This window comes from Cygnus olor, chromosome 5 (assembly GCF_009769625.2).
Source record: "Cygnus olor isolate bCygOlo1 chromosome 5, bCygOlo1.pri.v2, whole genome shotgun sequence".
NCBI classification, from domain to species: Eukaryota; Metazoa; Chordata; class Aves; order Anseriformes; family Anatidae; genus Cygnus; species Cygnus olor.
Genome location: NC_049173.1, coordinates 16,128,187 through 16,148,414, shown reverse-complemented (window position 1 = coordinate 16,148,414; position 20,228 = coordinate 16,128,187). Strand labels below are relative to the sequence as shown.

Here is a 20,228-nt window from a genome sequence, read left to right as displayed (position 1 = left end):
ACTTGGCTGGCTCATCAATCACTCCTCTGAAGACATATATTACAAATAAAGTTTAAAATATCAAAGTGACGCATTTGAGTTGAGCTTTGCTGCCGGTCTGGTTCTCCAAACTGGATGGCCACTCTCAGCCCATCTCCCTGTTCGCCCCACACCGCGACCAAGGTCACACGAGTCCGAGTTGTCAAAAAGCTGCTTTCGCCTGGAGAACCCCTGATTCTCCACCGTCACCAAACCCCCACGGCCAACCACGACCACCACCAGCCCTCCGGAGCTGGGCTCCGTGCGCGCCTCCTTCGGGCGCCTCTTCCATCTCCAGCGCAAGGCGCTGTCCGAGCCGGTGGCCCGAGAAAAGTCCCGCTCCGCCAGGCTCCGGTCGCACCGCGGAGTCGCCCGCGGGGTCTCGGAGCCCGGGCGTGGCTGCCCGGCGCGCTCGGTCCCGCATCGCGGGCACCGGCGGGACCGCGTCGAGCCCAGCCGCGGCTTCCCCCGCCTCGGGGGCCCCCGCCGCGCCCCCCACCGCCCGCCCCCGCCTCGGGGCCGCCCGGGGGCTCTGCCTGCTGCCGTCCCCCGGCCCCTTGCCGTGCCAGCAGCGCGGCCCTACCTGGACAGAGCCCCAGAGCGGGTGGAGGGCACAGTGCAGCAGCAGGGAGGGCCAGCAGCAGCGGAGCAGCCCCAGCAGCTCCCGGAGCAGCATCCCTCCTGGGCGGACGGGCGGGGGAGCGGGCTCCGGGCGACCTGGGGACGGAGCAGAGCGAGCCGGCGGCAGAGGCGTTGGCTCGCACCCATCCCCGGAGCGCCACCGTCCCAACTTTAATTCTGGAGGGGAGGGAGGGAGGGAACGAGGGAGGTGGGCGGGTGGGGAGGGGAAAGGGTGGTCGGGAAAACCCAGCGCCCGGCGGGGAGCCGTGCCTCCGCCCCTCCCCGCCCGCCCCCTGCCGGGATGCTTCGCCGGCCGCCCGACCGACCGCGCCGGGGGTTCCCGGGGCCGGCGCTCACCGCTCAGTCCGGAGCTCGCTCGCACCCCGGGGAGGGGCGAGGGGAAAGTTTTGGAGGGCAGAGGGCCCGGGAGCTGCCGGAGCCGGCCGGGAGAGGCGGGCAGAGCGGCGTGGCAGCCCGCAGCCCGGGGATTGCATCGCCCCCCTGCCCGCCGCCGCCGCCGCTGCTGCAGTGATTTTTCAAGCCCATCCAGGCAGTCCCTTGCGCGCCCGGCTCCCCGCGGCTCTCCTCCCTCCCTCCCGGCCTCCGCCCGCCGGAGGCTGCACCGGGCCGGGGGCGGCTCGGGGAGCCCGCATGCCTGTCCTGCGGGGTTCTCAGTCCCAAACTGCAGCCCGGCGTGCTTTTTTGTTATTTATTAAAAAAAAAAAAAATCGTGTTTTAGTTTTAATTATTTACGTATTTGTTTATTTTTGCCCCAAAGTGATGCAAAAGCTTCTCCTGTGAGAGGCCCGAGGTGTCAGCTCCGTGTCCCAGCCCGGGGTCTGGGATGTCATAAGGAAGATGCTTCGTGGCGTTGGTGTTTCAATAAATATTAATTAAATAATAAATAAAATTAATAGCACAACACGCTGAAATAATAGCACTTGTGGGGATGTAGATAAAGAATCCCCCAATATCATGGCCGTGCAGGGAGGTAACAGGCTGGAAAATCAAAGATGGAAATGGTTTTGCTTGCAGTGAAGCGATTATGAGCAAAACCTCTGCTCTGTGAATGGTGGCCATTGCTGCAAGTTGGGCTTGGTGTGCACCAGAATGACTGTAAGTGTCTGTTGTTGGGTCAGCGGCACAGTGGTCCTATTTTCAGTGTTTGAATGAGTAAATGAATTCACTTCAGTGAATGAAGTAAACAAATGGGTTCAAATAAGATGTTGGGCTCAAGTTTTATATTTCATACCCAGAAATGTCTGGGTTTCAGGACATGCATTTTAGTTTTTTTCCCCCTATTTCTGGCACCCACTGAGCAAAGTTTCATAATCTGTTTCATAAAAACCTGCTCAGCGAAACAAGAATGAAGATGCATTAACCCCTCAGCCAATACAGGGCTAAAATTCTCTTTTCACGCCACTGTATCTCCATTCATTTCAATCCCAACAGATGCTGGTTTAAATGTCAGGGCTATCGGGCTCAGCAACATCTTACAAATGAGGACAATATAGTGGAATTTAATGGAGTTACACCTGACTTGAACTAGTCCCATTGTGGCTAGACATTTATTTGTAAATCCCTACCTTGTGGGTTTTTAAGGCTCGAGTATAGAGAAAGAGAGACAACATGACATTGGGTACAGGCAGTAATTGTAGAGCAAATATATCTTCTGTAATGATGCTGAAAAAGATGGTGTCCTTTTCTGTAAGTCTACTGTGTAACATATAGTGCTTAATATATTGTGCTCATTCAATTATAGTTTTACTGAACTGGAGTCACAAGAGACAGCAAAGCTTTTCAGGCTTTCTGGTGATTTCCTGAAGGTATTTCAGCACTTGGTCACAGTACAGAACATAATAAATTGCACCATCTGTATACATAGTCCTTGGTTCCTGACAGAATGAGAGATAAGGCTTTAGGCATTGCACGCCAAAAAAAAAAAAAAAAAAAAAAAAAAAAAACACAAACCACACAACACAGATTTCTTTTCTTTCAGTGTTTACAATGCCTTAATGTCAGGAGAACTGTGGAATTTCCTGCCATTAGCAATTCTCCAAATGCCCATCTCTAAGTGTTGTTCCTTTGGTTCAAAGACAACCCAGGGAACTGAGGACACAGGGCCAAGCTCTGCCTGCAGTTGCAGAGAAGCAGGTGCAACCAGGGAGATTGCTGGACACAAATAAGAGCAAAGTCTGGCCTAGGTAATCAGCACCTTTTCTATTTCGTTCTGGTGATTGACAGCTCCCTGAGTGAAATGATTGGTCTGTGGATGCATTAAATCTGATCTCCAGCTTTGGCCCCAGTCACGCAGTTCACATGCAGGCTTATTTCCCATTAGACTGAATGGCTGAAGAAAGGGCTGAATATATGCCCTCTTCTTGTCCACATGATACCAGTGCTTTTCATTAATTTCATTGACTTCTATTCTGTAGTTTCTACGGAGAAAAAATAGAGTCCAGGAATTTTTCCCACTTATAAGGAAGATAAATGACATAGTGCCTGTAAGACTGCAGGCCCTGAATCAACGACAGGCTTTAAATATGTTTTCCATAATAACAGAGTAAGTGTTTTGTAGCACCGGGACTGGTGCAAGGAAGAATATGATGATTTGTCTGCAGCAGCCACACTACTTAAAGGTTGCGATGGATATTAACTGGGGTACAACCCCTGAACCATAATCAAGATTTCTTGAGTTGTGATCCTACTGCCAACTATGACTTCTCTGTTGCCTTGGACCTGCACCAGGTTCCCCGCCTGCCAAAACAGCATGTCCAAATCCAGCTACCCAATGGCAGCAGTGTGTTTGGTGGCTGTGGCAGGAATGGGATCCTATCTTCCTAGGTGTATCTATCACAGCACAAAAATCAGGAGCAAGTCCGGATCCTTCACTGGTGGGATCAACACAGGTCCATGTTCTGGCTCGGTGCTCTGGAGATGAAAAGTGCCATATGAGCAAATGTCACTGCTCAAAATACAAAGTCAAGCTATTTGAAAATATTATTTTGTTTTCAGAAAAGCAGTCTTTCAAAAATTTTAAGCAAATACGAACACTTGGTAGTATAAAAAGTATTAAAAAAAGCATTAAATTTTTTTCCTTTCATGTTTGGTCTGTCTGATTATCAGAAGAAAGTATTTATCCTGCACTTTTTTTTTTTTTTTTTTTTTTTTTTAAGAACAATTCCTGATAATCAGAACAATCATGATTAACACTCCAATACAGTAACTACTCAGGAAACATTAGTAAGGAATGCTACACTGATTAGCTGTACAAACACATTATCATACTCCTTTAGTCTAAGAAGCCATAATGGTTATAATGGATTCTAAGAGGCTATTTATTTTGTCTGTATAGATTGATTTTACAACATGTGTTCAAGTATTCATAGGGCATGAGAGAAGGTCCTCTTCCAGGCTGCCTTGTCAAAACCTCATCAAAATCAACAGATACTCACCAATCTGACTTTAGGTAGGATTTGTTCTCACATCTTCAGATACCTTGAGATGGGTTTTTAGCTGGAGCCAGAAGCAGAGGAAGTCAAGGTGACCACTTCTCAAGGCAGGGCTTTGTGGTCAGCCAGGCCTAGGAAGAATCCTTTTAAGCATTTTTTGCTAATGACATTTCTGGATGCAAGTCAATGAACTTGAGAAAAGTTTTAGACCCAGAGAAACACTAGCCAAAACATAAACAGAAAATGTTTCAGCACTGAGATCTCAAAGCCTCCTGCTGCCTGAAAGCACTGTCTCTCTCAGACTAATTCTTAGTTTTGAGTCTAGAATACCATCAAGAGGCTGGTAAATGCACAACATCAATATGCTTTGAATGTTGGATCATAATAAAAACATTTTTGTTGCTTCTTTTAAAGATATTTTAATCGCTTCATATATCTAAGGCAGTGCTTTCAGCAGTAGGAAGTAAATTTATTGTTCGTGTATTTGAAGACTCTACACAGGAACCTACACCTTACTGAGAAATTTTTAGGGGTTCACAAATTAATAAAGTTCACAACAGTGAAAACAGAATTTACAGGTCTCCAAATACCACCATTTCTCAGGGAGTGGAGGGGATTGTTCCTGACAATCCCAACTATTTTAAATAATACAGAAAAAAACTTTAGGACCCTTAATTGTATTTGCACTTACAAATAACAGATTTGTTTTTCTGAAGACTTGATCATTCAGTTATTTGATAATTCCAGTTTGTTGGAATAGATTCCCAATATTGAGCATGTCTAGAATAAATATAAAGCCAGCTGATTCTTTTATTTTCATTATATTAAAGTTTATCAAATACTATAAAAGTATTAAAAGTGTCAGACCTTCAGCTCAAGTTTTCTCCTGAATAAATATAGGTTGGTACAGAACAGGAATACCTTCAACAAAATCAATGGATCCATGTTAGTCTAAGTGAGGGGTGAATAACACCAACACGGAAAACTGCATCATGTAATCTTTAGCTTGCGCTCCAGCACCTTAAATTATAGGATACCACAGATCTGTGTTCATGACCAGAAATGCTCTCTGTTATGACTATATGTCATGGAAGCCTGTTCTTGCTTTTTCAGTTTTCTAGCTCTGAAATGCTTCATCCAGTGATACATTAAAGTGATAAAGGCCTCCTGCTTACTCACTTTCGGTAGCTGGTCACATTTTTTTTTTCTCCTCAGCAAATGGATTTGCTCAGCTGCATCACAGTTCTTTGTTTACAAATGTAAAGGTAAAATGTGTAGTGTTAGCTACTGAAAGTGTCCAGAAAAATCCCAGATGTGAGGAAGAGTGTGTATGCTCCAAACACATCTGTTTTTCAGCTATATCAATCACATTACTTCTCATTACAGATATTACATTCCAAGTCCATTGTGGCTATTATAATGAAATCTCTACATCCTGAGTGGACTGCAGGTTGCAGAAATCATTTAAGTGCTGTATCAGATTCACACTCAATATTCATTACTGCTTAGGTTTCATCTGTTTTTACAGAAGATTAAATACTCATTATTCAAATGTGTAAAAGATAGCATGAAAACATTGCCTTCAGATTTACTCTTGGACTCCATTTGGCTCCCTTGTGGATGGCAGGGTTGGTTACACATTTCTAGGAGGAATTCCTTATCCACTTTACTGCAGAAATCCAGTACAATTGACTAATAATTTGTGGTCTGTAGCTGCTCCACTGGAAAATGTCTGGCCAGATGATAAAAAGTCATCAAACCTTAGTAAGCCCTAAAAATGTACATCTTTGTTTACTCCATACTAGTATTAAGAATGTGTTTCTCTACTATCCTTGAGGTTGTTATAGCCAAAGAATGAAATAAGAACAGAACTGTGATTGCCCAGACTGTTATGGAAATGGATAGATGACAAGGATGAGGCTGTGTATATGTACAAGAGTGTAAGTAGCTCCAGCTGAAGGGCAAGAAGAGAAGGAGAGAATCACAATTTCTAAGAAAAAAAGCCCTATCAATTGTCTCAGATTTTTTTTTAACTCCCCCTGCAAGTAGAAGCCTGCACATGTTTTCATCTAACTGTTTTCTTTATCTGATCTAATTAGAAGAAAGCTGAAGTCTTATTTTGTCAGTCTCTTGAGTGAACCCCATAATCTTCCCCAAAACTACAAGTCTAAGAGCTTCTATCCCCAGCATAAGTACAGTTGAATTGCTCTGGTGATTAAAATCGTTGTCTGTACATATGTATATTGGACATTTCATCAAAAAAAAAAAAAATGCTTGAAAGACATTCCGTTTCACAGAGCACTGCTCTTCTTTCTATCCTGTTTCTCTCACCTCTTATCTCTATCTATAACCAACATGATTCCCAGTCTGAAGAACTGGGAACCTGATTTTGAAAAGCTGTGAGGTGTGGGTCATCCAGCCTGTCCTTGTGGTTGTGGCTGCACAGACCATCTGGACTCAGATCTGGATTCCAAACCATGGGGATGCCTCGACCTCAGCACTCAGGTGAGAGGCTGGGGAACATGGCACAAAATCCCAGGAGGAGGTGCAATGAAAGACAGCAGAGCAGAGCTGGTTCACACCTACACCTTCTATGTTTTAACACAGACCATGCTGCTGCTGAATGAGATCTGGAAAGCGACTGGAAATAATCCAAGGAGAACTTCCCAGGCAGGATTGCTCCAGACACAAAGTATCAGGAGAAACAGCAGCCAGCAGGGCAAAGTCCTGGTGCCCAGCCGTCCCCTCTCTAGCTGTGTGCAAGCACAATGCTTACACAGAAGGCACGAGCACAACGTGCTGCCTGATTCCAGTCCATAAGGGTTTTTGATGATAGTATAAACTGCAGGCAAAGCTTGAATTATGTATTAAAATATTCAATTATTAATAAAAGTAATCAGAAACATAACTGAAAACTACATTTGTGCATAGTTTCTTACCATTATTTTCTTTTTCCTTGTTGTTCTGGTCAGTGGGATACATCTGAAACCCGATGGCAGCAGTACCTCCATTCGGATTTAGCAGCCCTCTGCCTGTATTTGTGTATGGGGACGTAGGCATGAGGGATTCACTTATTGCCAGGCAATTGCTATTTCTGTGAGAGGTGAGTGGAAAAAACGGAAATGTACCACAGGAGGCCAAGCAGACAACTTAGCCAGCAAGCAGTTAATATGGGGAGATGGAAGGAGTAAGATGGACTGCATTCAGTGAGGAGGTGAGCAACCAGGTGCTGCTGTATTCACTGCTGTGCGAGCCCAGACTTAGGAAGGAATGGATGGAAAATTGTTCTTGGTGGTCCTCCTCCTGCAGCTCTTCTTCTGCTACTGTATGCCAGACCTGTGTCTTGTTGGAGAGGACGTTGTGAAAATTCTGTGCAAATTGCACTGGACCATTCCCTGGCATTAAAAATTACCCCATAGTTCAAGGGGATGTGAGAAGAATATCCATGTGCAGACGGGAAGGAGTTACCAAGTTGTGTGTGCACCTATCTGAAAGGAGAGAAGAAAGTAACTTCATAGTGATGAGTTTTGTTTGAGATGTGTATGCCATGTTTGCATTCACTGTTCCCCATCCCACCCATGCTGAAAGCTCCATCAGGAAGGTTTGGAGATGCTTGGATCCCACAGTGAGGTGTAGCCTGTACCCAGGGAAGAGCAGCAGCGTGTCCTTATGTGGACTGCTGAAATAAGAGGATTTTCAGGTTTGACTCGCTCCAGTACATGTAGAACCATGGTTTGAAGGTGCACGTAAACTATGCACCCTGAGAAGGCCCCCTGCCCTGTGAACGTCCTCCCCTTCCCATCACTACAGTGCCACCTTTGGCCCTGGGGGTCAGGCTTGCGGCCTCCTCCACACCAGGCCGCAGCAAACCACAAACCTTTACTTCTTTGGGCAGGCAAGTCTTAGGGTTCTCTTTGTCATTTAGCAATACAAGGCTGAATTCTGCCAAACTTCATCAGTGCGAGTTGTGCCTGACATTGGTTTGAAGAGGAACTCACAAAAAGATATTAACTGTTGCAGCAAAATAAGGTAGAAACACATCCCAAGTTATTATTTTTGTTACTTACCCATAAGCTCCACAGTGGATTTTTGTGAAGAGATCCATTATACTGTTTCTTTAACAATACATCCAACAAATGTGGCATCTATTGTGGTGAGATGGATGTGGTATACATCACTGCAGCCTGACATTTGTTAATGGCAGGGAAAGAAAAAGGGTTGTGCCAATGTCTAACACAGAATTTTGGTGAATATTTTATATTGGGTGAGGTTAAGAGTTAAGAGCCAGACGCTGAACATCTCTGATTGTAATGGGCCCATCTGTCTCACAACAGTGGCTATTGATCAGGTTATTAGTCATAGCTAATAGGGAACTATCACAAAGACACCACTGGCATCAGAGCTCACCATTGAGATGTGCTGTATTTGCATAGCACTGGGGTTAACAGGGAGAATTTCTCTCCAACATCTGATTGCTGAGAATCAAACTCTGCCCTGGGACAAGCACTGACACGTCCCGGTGACAATACTGGTAGCAGCTCCCACTTCTCCCTAGCAGTCTCTATTTGGTATGTAATACAAGCCTTTGTATCAGGTATTAATTCAAAACTGTCCAGTATGTCTGTTCGCTCTGAAAATTTACTGTGGTTCTTTCTGCAGCTAGGGAGGAAGATCCATCAGTTTGTCAGTGGTTTCTAGGCTTTTACAGGGTGTTAAATCTCTGTAAGTCTTTTGCATCATGTGTCTGAAGTCACCATGAGGACTGCATGCCAATCCAGTTGGCTGGCCACTGCCATCATTTCTTAGATCCTGTGTGGTCTGCATCTGAGGCAAGAGCCAAAAGACATCTAAACTGGTGCCTGTGCACTCTGGCAGGCAGAGGATATACTGAGAGCTGTCTGTTGTCCATAGGTGATAGGTTATCTGCATGTCTGGTAAGACATTGTTATAATGTCTTAGATTAGGCTGGCCCAGAGAATCTGGGAGCATGGCTCCTTGGGACCTGGACCGACTAACAAAAAGCCACATGCACATATTGCCTGAAAGAACTTGTCACCTTCCTTGTGCAGAAGAGAGTCAAACATATAGGTCTTTCAGGACTGGCTACTATAGTAGTCCTTGCTTGGCCTTTGAAGACCATACTGATGTGGAATTTCAACAGTCTACATTATAAAATATTTTAGGAATTGAGAGAGTGCAAAGCATTATACTTTTCCCAGCATCAGCTACGTTTGTGTTCCTAAAGCAGTCCTATCCAACAGTGTCCAGTGGGTTTCTATTGTCCACTTTGGCTGTTTTCTAGGATCAGAATGCTTTTTTTTTTTTTTTTTTTTTTTTTCCTGGGAAAAAGGTTCACCACAGTGGTTGGCCTAGTGGTGTAAACATTTCAATGAATTTTCTCAGCTAGACACAAAGGAATATGTTTAGAAAATTAAATTCTAAGAAAAAGATATAAATAAATATAAATTTACTTATATTAAAATAATAAAATAAATATCTAAATTATATATAATCTAAATATAGATATAAATCTGTAAGTTCTTTTATATCACAGATGTCACTGTGAGATAATTGACAGAAGAAAGAGTTTGGATCTAATTTTAAGGACCCTGTCACTGGATGTTTTAAAAGATATTAGAAATGCATCTGTCAGGATCAATGGAGGCTGAAATTCCTTGGGGAAAAGAGGATGCATCATATCTATCTCTGTTCCCCAGACCATCAAGTATCGTCTTCTTCCATCTTTTCACAACAGCTTTCAATTTGAAAATAAGCTAGGTTTTGAATGTTGACATTCTTACTTTTTTTCCATTTTTTTTGCATGTTTGTGTGATTATTTTGTTTGCAATTTTCTTTATTTATTTATTTATTTTTATTTTTATTTTTATTCTTATGTCTTGGAAACCCTCAGGAGCCACTGTTTTAGGGAACCTTCCCATCCATTTGTCCATTGCTGTGAAGCGAGATAACTGATGTGCAAGGTGTTGTGGAGAGATAATTGAGGCAGCAGTAGCTGATGTGTGCTAATGATGACACATGACAGCTTTCCCTGGCACTGCTCCTTCTAAGCATGCAGACACACACAGCCTCTGAAGTGCTGGCTGGGGATGCTCGCTCCCAGGGAGGTAACATACTAACATGTAAAACTTATGCCTCTGACTTCCCCTCGTACTCTTATCTGTCCCCATGCTTGAAGGTCCAGATTTGTTTTACTGACTGTTAGGCTTCTGGTGACTCTTCCTATGTCCTCTAGCTTACTCCTCAATGCAATTCCAGGTGCATCACCCCCTACTAGCTGCTGATTTGGGAAGAAATGCATCCAAAGCCCCTCTAAGACCAACATTATTTTGCATTCAACTCAGTGCCTCTTCAGCATTTCAGGATCCTCCCATGAAAGTCATTACATAAATGCAAAGCATCGTATTGTTAAATCTTTAAATCATGATGGATTTTGAATACATCCTTTTCGTGACTCAGTCATGAATAATCACAATTTGCATATAATATTTTCCTGGATTCAGCATACACTCCTTCTCATTTAATCCTTCTGACTTATGCTGCTGTAATAACTTTAAACCTAAATTATAGAATCTACTGTGGATCACCTTGCTGTTAAGTTGGTGATGAGTAATCTTGATATACCTGTGGGCAGTTGACAAGTGTTTGTAATGAGCAGGGAAGAAGCCCATAATCAGAGGAATCATTTCTCTGTTTATGAACAAGTGCATGCGTTTTGCTCTCCTTGTATCCAAAACTATAGTAGCTATTTGTCTAGTGTGAATATCATTTCCTTGTACGTATTACTGCAGCACCAAGGGATGAGCTCAGATTGGGGTTTCACTTAATAAGACCCTGTGCAAATGCTGAGGAACAGGCCGTGCTGCCCCACTGCTCTTACGGGCCTAAGGAGCAGAACAGGCATCCAGCAAGAAGGTATCAAATGCAAGCATTAATGGAAAGTGATAAGCAATTCTCTGTCTTTGAAGTATCTTCTTTTGCAAAGGACAGCTTATTTTTTTCTTGGAATACTATGCTGTTTATCTAGCCAGCTCCTTAGTGGTTTTTTTTTTTTTTTTTTACTGAAATGCTCACATATACCCATGTCTGTAGAGCACTGTCCAGGGTACAGCTCTACACACTTGTCCCAGAAGTACAGGAACGCAGTTCTGCCATTGTATACTGGATACTACAGGCAGGAGCTTGCTGTCTTTTTTGCCTTCAGAAAAGGACTTTACCAGATTTTGGACTTTCCTGGCTAGGCAAAGCCTCAGGCCCTCTGTGCTGCCTTTCATAACATAGCCCCTCTGCCCCTTTGAAAGTCTTTGCAACTTGTCCTCCCAGTGGGAAGGAAATAGGATCCTGAAGATGGTATATCCTACAGCTCCTTCCATCATATGGCTCCTTCCTCCCCATCTTCCATGGGGAATTTTAGTTTGGATGATTTCTTGCTTGAAGGAACAAATGTTTCTACCTGAGTAAGAGAACTGCCTCACAACAAAGCTGTTTTGTCAGATTCTGGTTTGCCCCATCCCTATCCTGCACTTTAATATATTCTCATAATGCTCATTTTTGCTGGAATAATCCAGCATCAGCTACACCGACAAACCCACACAGAGCTATTTAGAGCTGCTAAAAGCTGTTTTGGGTCCCAGAGCAAACAGGCTGGTTCTTTTCCACTTCTTTCTTCCTTCTTCATCCTATAAGTTAACCCAGAGCTGACTTCCCCTGTGCCCTGCATTACTGGTGTTGGTGATGCCAAGGCACTCTCTGAGGTTTGACTCCAGAGTCCCAGGGCATTTGCTCCTGCCCCCTGAGCCATTTCTGGTGTGCTTTGGCAGCACTGATCAGGGTGCACATTGGTCCTTTTCTCTCCTATTTTATGGTGCTGGAGCAGGGTTAGCTCTCAGTTAATACAGGTCTCACCCTTCTCATCTTTCCATGTGTAACAGTCATCGGGCTCCTTCCCAAGTATCTTGTACAAGCAGTTGTTGGATCCCATTTCACTGTTTGAATCTGGAAACTGAACTCGCACGGCCAGACTAGAAAATAAGCCGCCACACAGCTGCAGAAAGAGAATAATTGTAACTGAATGATTTTCCCTTGCTGAAAGCTGGCAAACTCCCTGGGTGCATTTTCACATGTTAGGGGTGACCTGCCTGCAGTCTGCCACCAGCGTGCGGACGCTTGCAGGCACTCTCACCTCTGCTAACATCCTCCGTCTGTCACAGTTCAAACTCACTTCTGTAGCTAGCTCGAGTACAAAAAAAAGATAGCGTCTCCTCTCCTCACAACCAGTTCTAGGTAGAACCAGTGTTTAGACAAGTTATAGCTTTGGCTTGATCATTTGCCTGAAAGCTTTTGCCAGTGTGTCGACTTTTTGCTTTCAAGAACGTTTCTATTTGTGCTATTTTATTTCTGATCTGAGAGTGAGGTTTAGCCTTTTTCAGATGCTTATTCATGCTTCCTTTTCATTTGTTTAAATTACACTCGTCTGCTTTGTTCACCAACATGTTGCATTGCTGATCACAAAAGTAATAAACTCCTGTGCCCAGAAACACTTTGGTCCGTAACTTCTCTCACATCAATATGCTCATTAACTTTTCTACAGGATGACTTGCATGAGGAAGATGACATATGTGCTCACTGCTAGGAAGATAAGAGACTGAGGTAATTGGATTAGCTGTAATAGAAAAATGGGTGAGCTGTAGGAATGGAATTCGCCCAGGACTCATTTGGAACACAGAATATCTGAGTGCTGCAAATCTGATAGCAAATGGTGCTCATTTAAGGATATATATATAACATTGAATGTGTGTATCATCTATAGGGCTTAGGGGGTCATGCACCTACGGATAAATGCAGACAGTATTCTTTGATGAAAATTACCCCTAAAGAATACATTTATGCAGGCTAAGAAAGCTACGGGTATTTCACCACATTTTATAATACAGTAAAAAAAAAAAAAAAAAAAAAAACAACTCACCCCAAAAGTCTGAAATAGCAATGTCTTCTGCCCTCCTTCTTGTTTGACGTTCAGCCCTCAGTTCTGAAACAACCCTTGGTCCCTCCAGGCCATCCTATTGGCACCAGCAGGAGGCGCTGGTTGTAAGGAGCCCTGCGTGTTTGGTTACGTGGGTGGTTCATCAGACCCAGCTGGAGTGTCACCTTGAGAAGAGCAGCGCTGACCTCTAACCCCAGAGAGGACGTTTAGAATCAGTTCTTTATAGAAAGCTTAAATTATGCAATTCTTCTTGAAGGCTGGCTACAGAAAGACAGAGCTTGGACGACTCACACATACCACATAGACACCTGTGACTCGTACGCCTCCACTAGTCAAGGTGAGCTTGCTCCATTCTGTTGACCTGTGAGGATCGATAATGCCTCGTTTTAAAATTTAAAGCCTCTGGTACATTCACCATGTCCCTCTTCCCTCTCTCCAATGACTTTCTTTTGTGCCCTCCTGGTGACGAAAAGTTCAGCTTTCCTACGGGTGTCCCTGTCGGAGCAGAGCAGAGATCATTATTCCCCGCAGCAGCCTCCAGGACCTGCATGTGGGTCCTGGAGACCTGAAGTTTCATGTCAACCTGTTGAAGGTGGCCCAAAAGTCAGCTCTTTGGGGCCTCTCGACTGCTGAACTCAGCCGGCTTTGCCATGATGTCTGTGTTGCCTGTGACGGAGCTGTTGTTCCCAAACCCTCTTTACCCTGTTTTACCTTCATTCAATTTACAGTTGTTTCTGATAGTAGAGATTAATGTGGATTTTATTTTATTAGCAAAGAAGAAGTTCATTTGCAGGGTATTTATTGCTCCAGCCATGTAGAGGAGAAAAAACGCATTTGAAAGACAATGTCCTGTTGCTCGCTATGGACTCACTAAGTTTGTCTAAAGTCATAAAAAGTTCCCATATAATCTCTGCCTGGGGTTAATTCCCGTGAAACTAAGACTGAGCAGAAAAAGCACAGAAAGCAATACACAGGACAGGCAACAGTACAAGAAGTGATTTCATGCTGCCTCCCTCTTCCAGGGGTGCTCACCTGTTACTTCTTTCCACAGGCTCTTAAGCTGTTTTTTGGGGCTTGGTAGGGACAAATAATTTTTTTTTTTTAAATTTAATTATATACATATTTTTTTCTGTATTGTCAACCAATCTATCCTAGTGCTTGTGCTGTAGTCAATTTTGGTGTCCATTCAGAAATGCCAGAAACAATTTTGCTGTGTTACCTTGTTTAGTAAACACACTGAGAGACCCATCCAGAACGGCAGCTTCATCCCCTACCTGTGTGCTCATGCATGCCTTTTGCTTTTGCACTTTGCAGCCTGTACTGATTGTGACATATCTTCATGCAAAAAAGGAGCTGCTTTTCTTGTATGCAAGGTATGCATCAACTCCATGGGGCTGTTTCTGTGCTTATAAGACTTTCTATTACAGCGCCAAGGAAACACAAGTTTTCAAGTAAACCTAACATATGACTTTAATTTGTCAGCAGCTTACAATGGAAACACAATGGTCTTTTTATTTCTAAAATTTGTCATGTCTCCAATCCTGGGTATTGAAATATTGGAGAAAAACTGGTGTTTATTTTCAGACATCCATTCATTCCACTGCCTTTGATGAATACCCCAAAATGTCATGTTTGATTTTGCTTTCAGCTTCTCACAGAAAACCCGTCTGCTCCAAGGGGACCTGTTGTATTAAATTAAAAACCATTAGATGAGGGGGTTGTTTCACTGTGACTTAGTGAAGCAGAGCAGGCTTCTTCTGCAGCTCAGAATAGGAATCAATCCCCTGCTTACCCCAGCACCATGCCCATTCTTATATCTGGGTATTTATGGACACCATACATACTTGTGAAGACGAGAATGCTGTAACCTTGTTGCTCAGTACATACACATTTGAGATGTATATCATTTCAGCCTCCCAGTGCTCAGCAAAATAACTGGAGAAGTCTGCTAGTTTACCAAATAGAACAAATACCTAAACACAGGGATTGAAGTGCACTGGTAAACATCATAGATCCAAATCCCTGATGTGCTTACCGTAAAAGCTAGGAAAGAAAGGTCCCCTTCTAAAATAAAACAGAGCAGAAAACAGAATAAGTGGGAGCTGAAGTGATAAATTATAGAGGACATCATGTGGAGAAATCAAATAAATCTCTCTAAATATTTTTAGCATGCTCAGTTTCGTTTGAATAGCTCAACAGGAGGTTCAGCGGTCTCACCTGGCATCTTATTGACACTGCACTGATTGGTGAGCATGCAGGAATGGAGCAGCACTGGCATCTTGGTTAATCACATCTTCTAGGAAATTGTGAAAAGGACGCGGGAGATACTTCACAAATGGCAAGCTGACGTTTTGCTGGGGAAAAAAAATATGAAAAAAACCCTGTGTTTCCACAGCAGGTGGTCAATAAATCTAGCATTGTTATGGATCACAGCTATAAGTCAGTTTTCAAATGTTCCCAACCGCATATAGCATCTGTCTTATTCGGAAGTCTGATCACAAACAATCCTTGCTGCAAATGAAATATGGAGTTTCTCCTGCATGTGAGCTTGCTCACTTTCATTTCATTTGTAGCTTTACTTGAGCTGTTCTTTGGATCCTGATATTTCAGAAGACTATTTTTGATCAATGTAATCCTTCTGCAGTGCCTAGTGATTTCCTTATTTTGAACTAAAAATCTCTTTCATGAGCAATTCCCTTTGGAAATGCTCGTTTTAGTCTTATGCACCACTTGGATTTTTCCTCAGGGATGGAATGTTATTTTTCCTTTTAATTCTCTTTAAACCGATGACATTAATGCTTTCTATAAAACTTGTCGTGGGCCCTGCTCTGTATTTCATATATATTTGGGATTAGGGGGAATTTATTATCATGTGGTTTTAAAGCAGCTTTTTCATAAGTCTTGAGTATACTCTCCTGGCAGGTGAGTGCTGATTATATATCATAGGGGAAAAAAAAAAGGCTTTAAAAATAGATTCAAAAGTGAGAAGAATCTGAAGGTTTGTGATGAGCAGTTAGGAGATAGAAGACTGGGAGGAATTTGCAGTGAGAGAAAAATCTCAGTTCCCACAGAGGATGCTCGAGTAGATGCTGATTCTTCTGAATGGTAGAAGCTGTGGACTGGGAGGTGACCCAGTGGTGTGAGACAGACACTGTGATGGCCAGAAGACGTGGGACGCCTGAGCTCATGTCTCACCAAAATTCAGGATTTAGAATCTGGGATTCTGACTCCGTTCAGCAGGGCTGGGGGACATTCTCAGCAGAAACCAGCTTCACCCTCTCAGAGCACTCAATACATAGGCACACATACTGCATATGTAAAAATACATTATCTTTTGGAGCATGTATAAAGCTGGAAAAATGTCTTTTGAATCAGGCTCTGTTCAGACACACCTAATCAGACACCTAAGTAAGGAAACAACCCTAAACTCAGTCCATTTTGAATGTGTTGGTCTGGCATTTCCACTGCTTCTGGAAAAGATATGTAAACTAACAAAGAAGTATTACATGCCTTGCACTTAAAGTGATTTTAAAGGCAATCAACAGTTGAACTATTCATTATGAAGAAAAGAAAGGATACTACTTCTGAGTGTTCGCTAAACCACACAAGTGAAACAGAAGTCTTTGTGTTTTGTGGGGGGGAAAGATATCAGAGGTTAAAGAGGCAGGTTTCAGGGGAAAATGCATTTCAGTGCAAAAAGAAAGGTTATTCTAAATATTATCTTCCTAAAATTGGTAATACTCACCACAAGCTTGGGAACTACTCAGAATTTATAACCCTGATAACTTCAACTACAGCAATATATATATACACTTATATACACATACATATATAAGTGGATCAATTTTTAATATGTATAACCACAAATCTGACAGATAAACCCTTCAATGAATCACTGGCTCAATTTCTTGTTTGAAGTTAAGTCATTTCATTAGGTCTGACTTCAAAAAAAAACCACCTTGCCACAATTTAATGTTATAAATTATGAATTATTTAAATTGCTCATTGAAAACATATTATTAAAGGATGTACTTTAAAAAGTAAGCAAACGTAAGCAGGCTGTATATTTTACAGGTTACACATTTAATTCTCAAGAGACCATTTCACACTGGGAACTATCACGTTAACTAGGCATTGTGGTCTTGTGGTATGAACAGGAGAGTAGAAGTTGCTGGTTCCAAGGAAAGCCATATGTGACTTTGAGAATGACATTTCACCTCCTTGCTGTTTGTTCACCTGTAAAGTAGAGAGAAGGGGAAAAGTAATGTAGCTCTCCTGGGGACTGAACTAAGTTAACATTTGCAAAGTGCTTTGAGGTTTGCAAATGGAAAAGGTGCCAGAGAAGTGTTTCTTCACTTCTATCATTTCTAGTTATTATTATGATTATTGCTATTTGAAGCAGGGGTCAGATTTGGCCTTTTTAGGTTGCTTCTGTGTTGTAAAGAGATTGTAAATCTGCCCTTGCAGGGCAGCTTGTGGGGACCCCTGCACCCTGTAAAACTGCCATCCTATTTATTTCTTTTGCAGTTAGGTCCATACAGAAATATCCAGCTCCTTTTTCACTTGAAAGTTAATAGAAGACATATGGTGGAGGTAAAGAATTAAAATCTTTGTAAGAAAACCAGAGTTTCTCCACTCCTATAAAACTAGCCTCCCAGCGTATCCATCATACTGGTTGCTCTAACCAGCATTGTGGCTCACTTGTTCTGGTTGTGTTATGAAAAGCCTCAAATCATTCATTTCCATTGCTGTTTCTTAACTCCTTGAACTAGTAATTGACACTAAGGATTTTAACTCAGGTTGCCTTCTTTGTTGACTTTGATTCATGCACATATATACAACCCTCAAAAGCATTAAACATTTTTAATACGTCACCCGTCCCAGCCTTGCAGATTCCAGCTGTAATTTCCTTTCCTGCCTCTACCATCAGCAAAACTTCCACCTTAAACATTCTGTCTCTCTGAAGCCAAATTGTTCCACATGTTATTTTCTGGTAATGTGTATAAAATTTCATAGAATCATAGAATGGATTGGAAGGGACCTTAGAGACCATCTAATTCCAACCCCTCTGCCATGGGCAGGGACACCTCCCACCAGACCAGGTTGCTCAAAGCCACATCCAACCTGGCCTTAAACACTTCCAGGGATGGGGCATCCACAGCTTCTCTAGGAAACCTGTTCCAGTGCCTCACCACCCCCATAGTAAAGAATTTCTTCCTTATATCTAAACTAAATCTAGCCTTTTTTAGCTTAAAGCCATTACCCCTTGCCCTATCACTACAATCCCAGATAAATTTAGTTCCACTTCAAAGAAATCTCTGGAGCACTGGTTTATGTTTGCATTTATCTGAGTGTTCATAAAACAGTGACCAAAATTGTGGTAGAACACAACTGTGATACAAAGAACATCCAGGTGGAAGGAGGAGGGGTTCAAATGCCGCATGTGAGTTTTGTCACCACAGGCACAGTACTGCTGAATCCTTGTCCTGGCCCTCGTTTCTCCTTGCTGTAGTTACTGGGACCTGATCACTCCCTGAAGAGTCCTGTATAGTCCAAGACATTGCTTGGTCCAGGACATCTGTACCCACGTAGACTGGACAATTCTGATTTATATTCCCCTCTACAGGAAAGGTACCAGTACAGGCTAAATAACAAATTCTTCTGTGCCTGGTCAGTGCTGGCCCTCATGAAACCCAGACTAATGGGTCATATGCTTTGTGTCTGCCACCTCTTTTTCTCTCACAGTCATAAAAAGCCTTTTAGGGAGGCAAATTTAATACCAAAACATTGTTGAAACATGGGCTAACTCCCATTGCGTAATTGTAACCTTTATCTCTGGGAGTTATTAGCTAGGATGACAGTTTTTATTTATTTATTCTTCCAGTGGCAATGAGAACATCAGAGAGCAAAGGTCCCTTGGGGACTGCTCCATCTCATTCCTAATCAGTGAGCTTAATAGTTTCTACCACAGGCCTCTTAAGCTTGAAAGCAAACTGTGTCCTATTAGCTAGAAACCACTGTTCAGGAGAGTGACAGTCAAATCTTTTAGAACAGTATTGTTATTTTTAATATACTGGCCTAAGGCTTTTGAGTGAGAAAAAGGGAGAAATAATTGCTTAGTACTATGAGGCTCAGGCTCAGTTTAGGAGCTATCCCTATCTATTAAAGTAGAATTATTTCTATATTGCATATACAGGAGAATAACCAGAAATTAGATTTGCACTTACAGAAACAAATGGCTTTTTTTTTATAATTGGTTCCTGCTCGGAGAAAACCTGTCAGCACATTTTGTGAATGTATTTCAGCCTAATCCAGCCTGGAAACACCTTAGTGATTGAATTCTCCTACTGCAATACTGGGTCTCCAGGGGACTTCCTCACGCTGGCAGTAAAACTAACCAGGCATGCTTCATAGTCTCAAAGTTAAAAGCTCGCTCCCTGCTCAGTGCACTGCCAGAATTCAATAGGGGTAAAGTTTTTGACAAGATGAATGAGATGTTTTAGTGTCAAGGATAGCGGTTTTATGCTCCACTATTGAATATATGCTCTAGAAGACCAAAGAGAGGGGCTTTCAGTCCTCAAAAGTCCTCCGTGTTGCCCAACAAGTAGCTAAGACTTAAAGATCAAAATAAATATGACTTTCACCCGTATGTTTTACTGAAAGGTGAATTACAGAAACAAAAGAAAAACAGAACAAAATGAAAGAAGCTCTTGCTTCTCTCTGCTTCTTTTTGATGAGCAAATCTTGACAAACATTTGTTTCCCTCTTGTGGCATCATTGCACTCATAAAGTCACATATCAAGCATGTGCAGACATTATTTCAGATATCAAACTATTTATTTTTTTTCTGGGTGCTTTCTTTATAGTTCCATAAAAGCTTTTACTAAGCCTGGAAGGTACTTTGTGCTGTTTGGTATTTCTTTGGGGACAGAGGGTTCATAAAAATAATGGATACAAGGGACTGCATTAAAGCAAGATTCCAAAAAAAAAAAATAGTGTGCCTTGAAACACAGGTTATTTAAGGTGTGACTTGAAAGAATATTAAATCAGAGCTATCCTATATTCAGCATGACATAGTCCTTCTTTTGATGTATATTCTACCACAGCAGTAAGCATCCAGCCAATCACCTTCATTC

At 42.5% G+C, this 20,228-nt stretch overlaps 1 protein-coding gene across 2 annotated transcripts in view; it reads right to left on the bottom strand.

Moving 5' to 3' along the window:
* The window catches only part of PRIMA1 (proline rich membrane anchor 1), a 51,653-nt gene extending 50,819 nt beyond the window's left edge, over nucleotides 1-834 (bottom strand). Inside the window, exon 1 of one of the 2 annotated variants that reach the window (XM_040558904.1) lies at nucleotides 602-834. In XM_040558904.1, the coding sequence (XP_040414838.1) occupies nucleotides 602-694 (93 nt within the window). In that variant the 5' untranslated portion in view covers nucleotides 695-834. The remainder of the gene's footprint in view (nucleotides 1-601) is intronic. The other variant, XM_040558905.1, reaches the window with a different exon arrangement.
* Nucleotides 835-20,228: the final 19,394 nt, after the last annotated feature.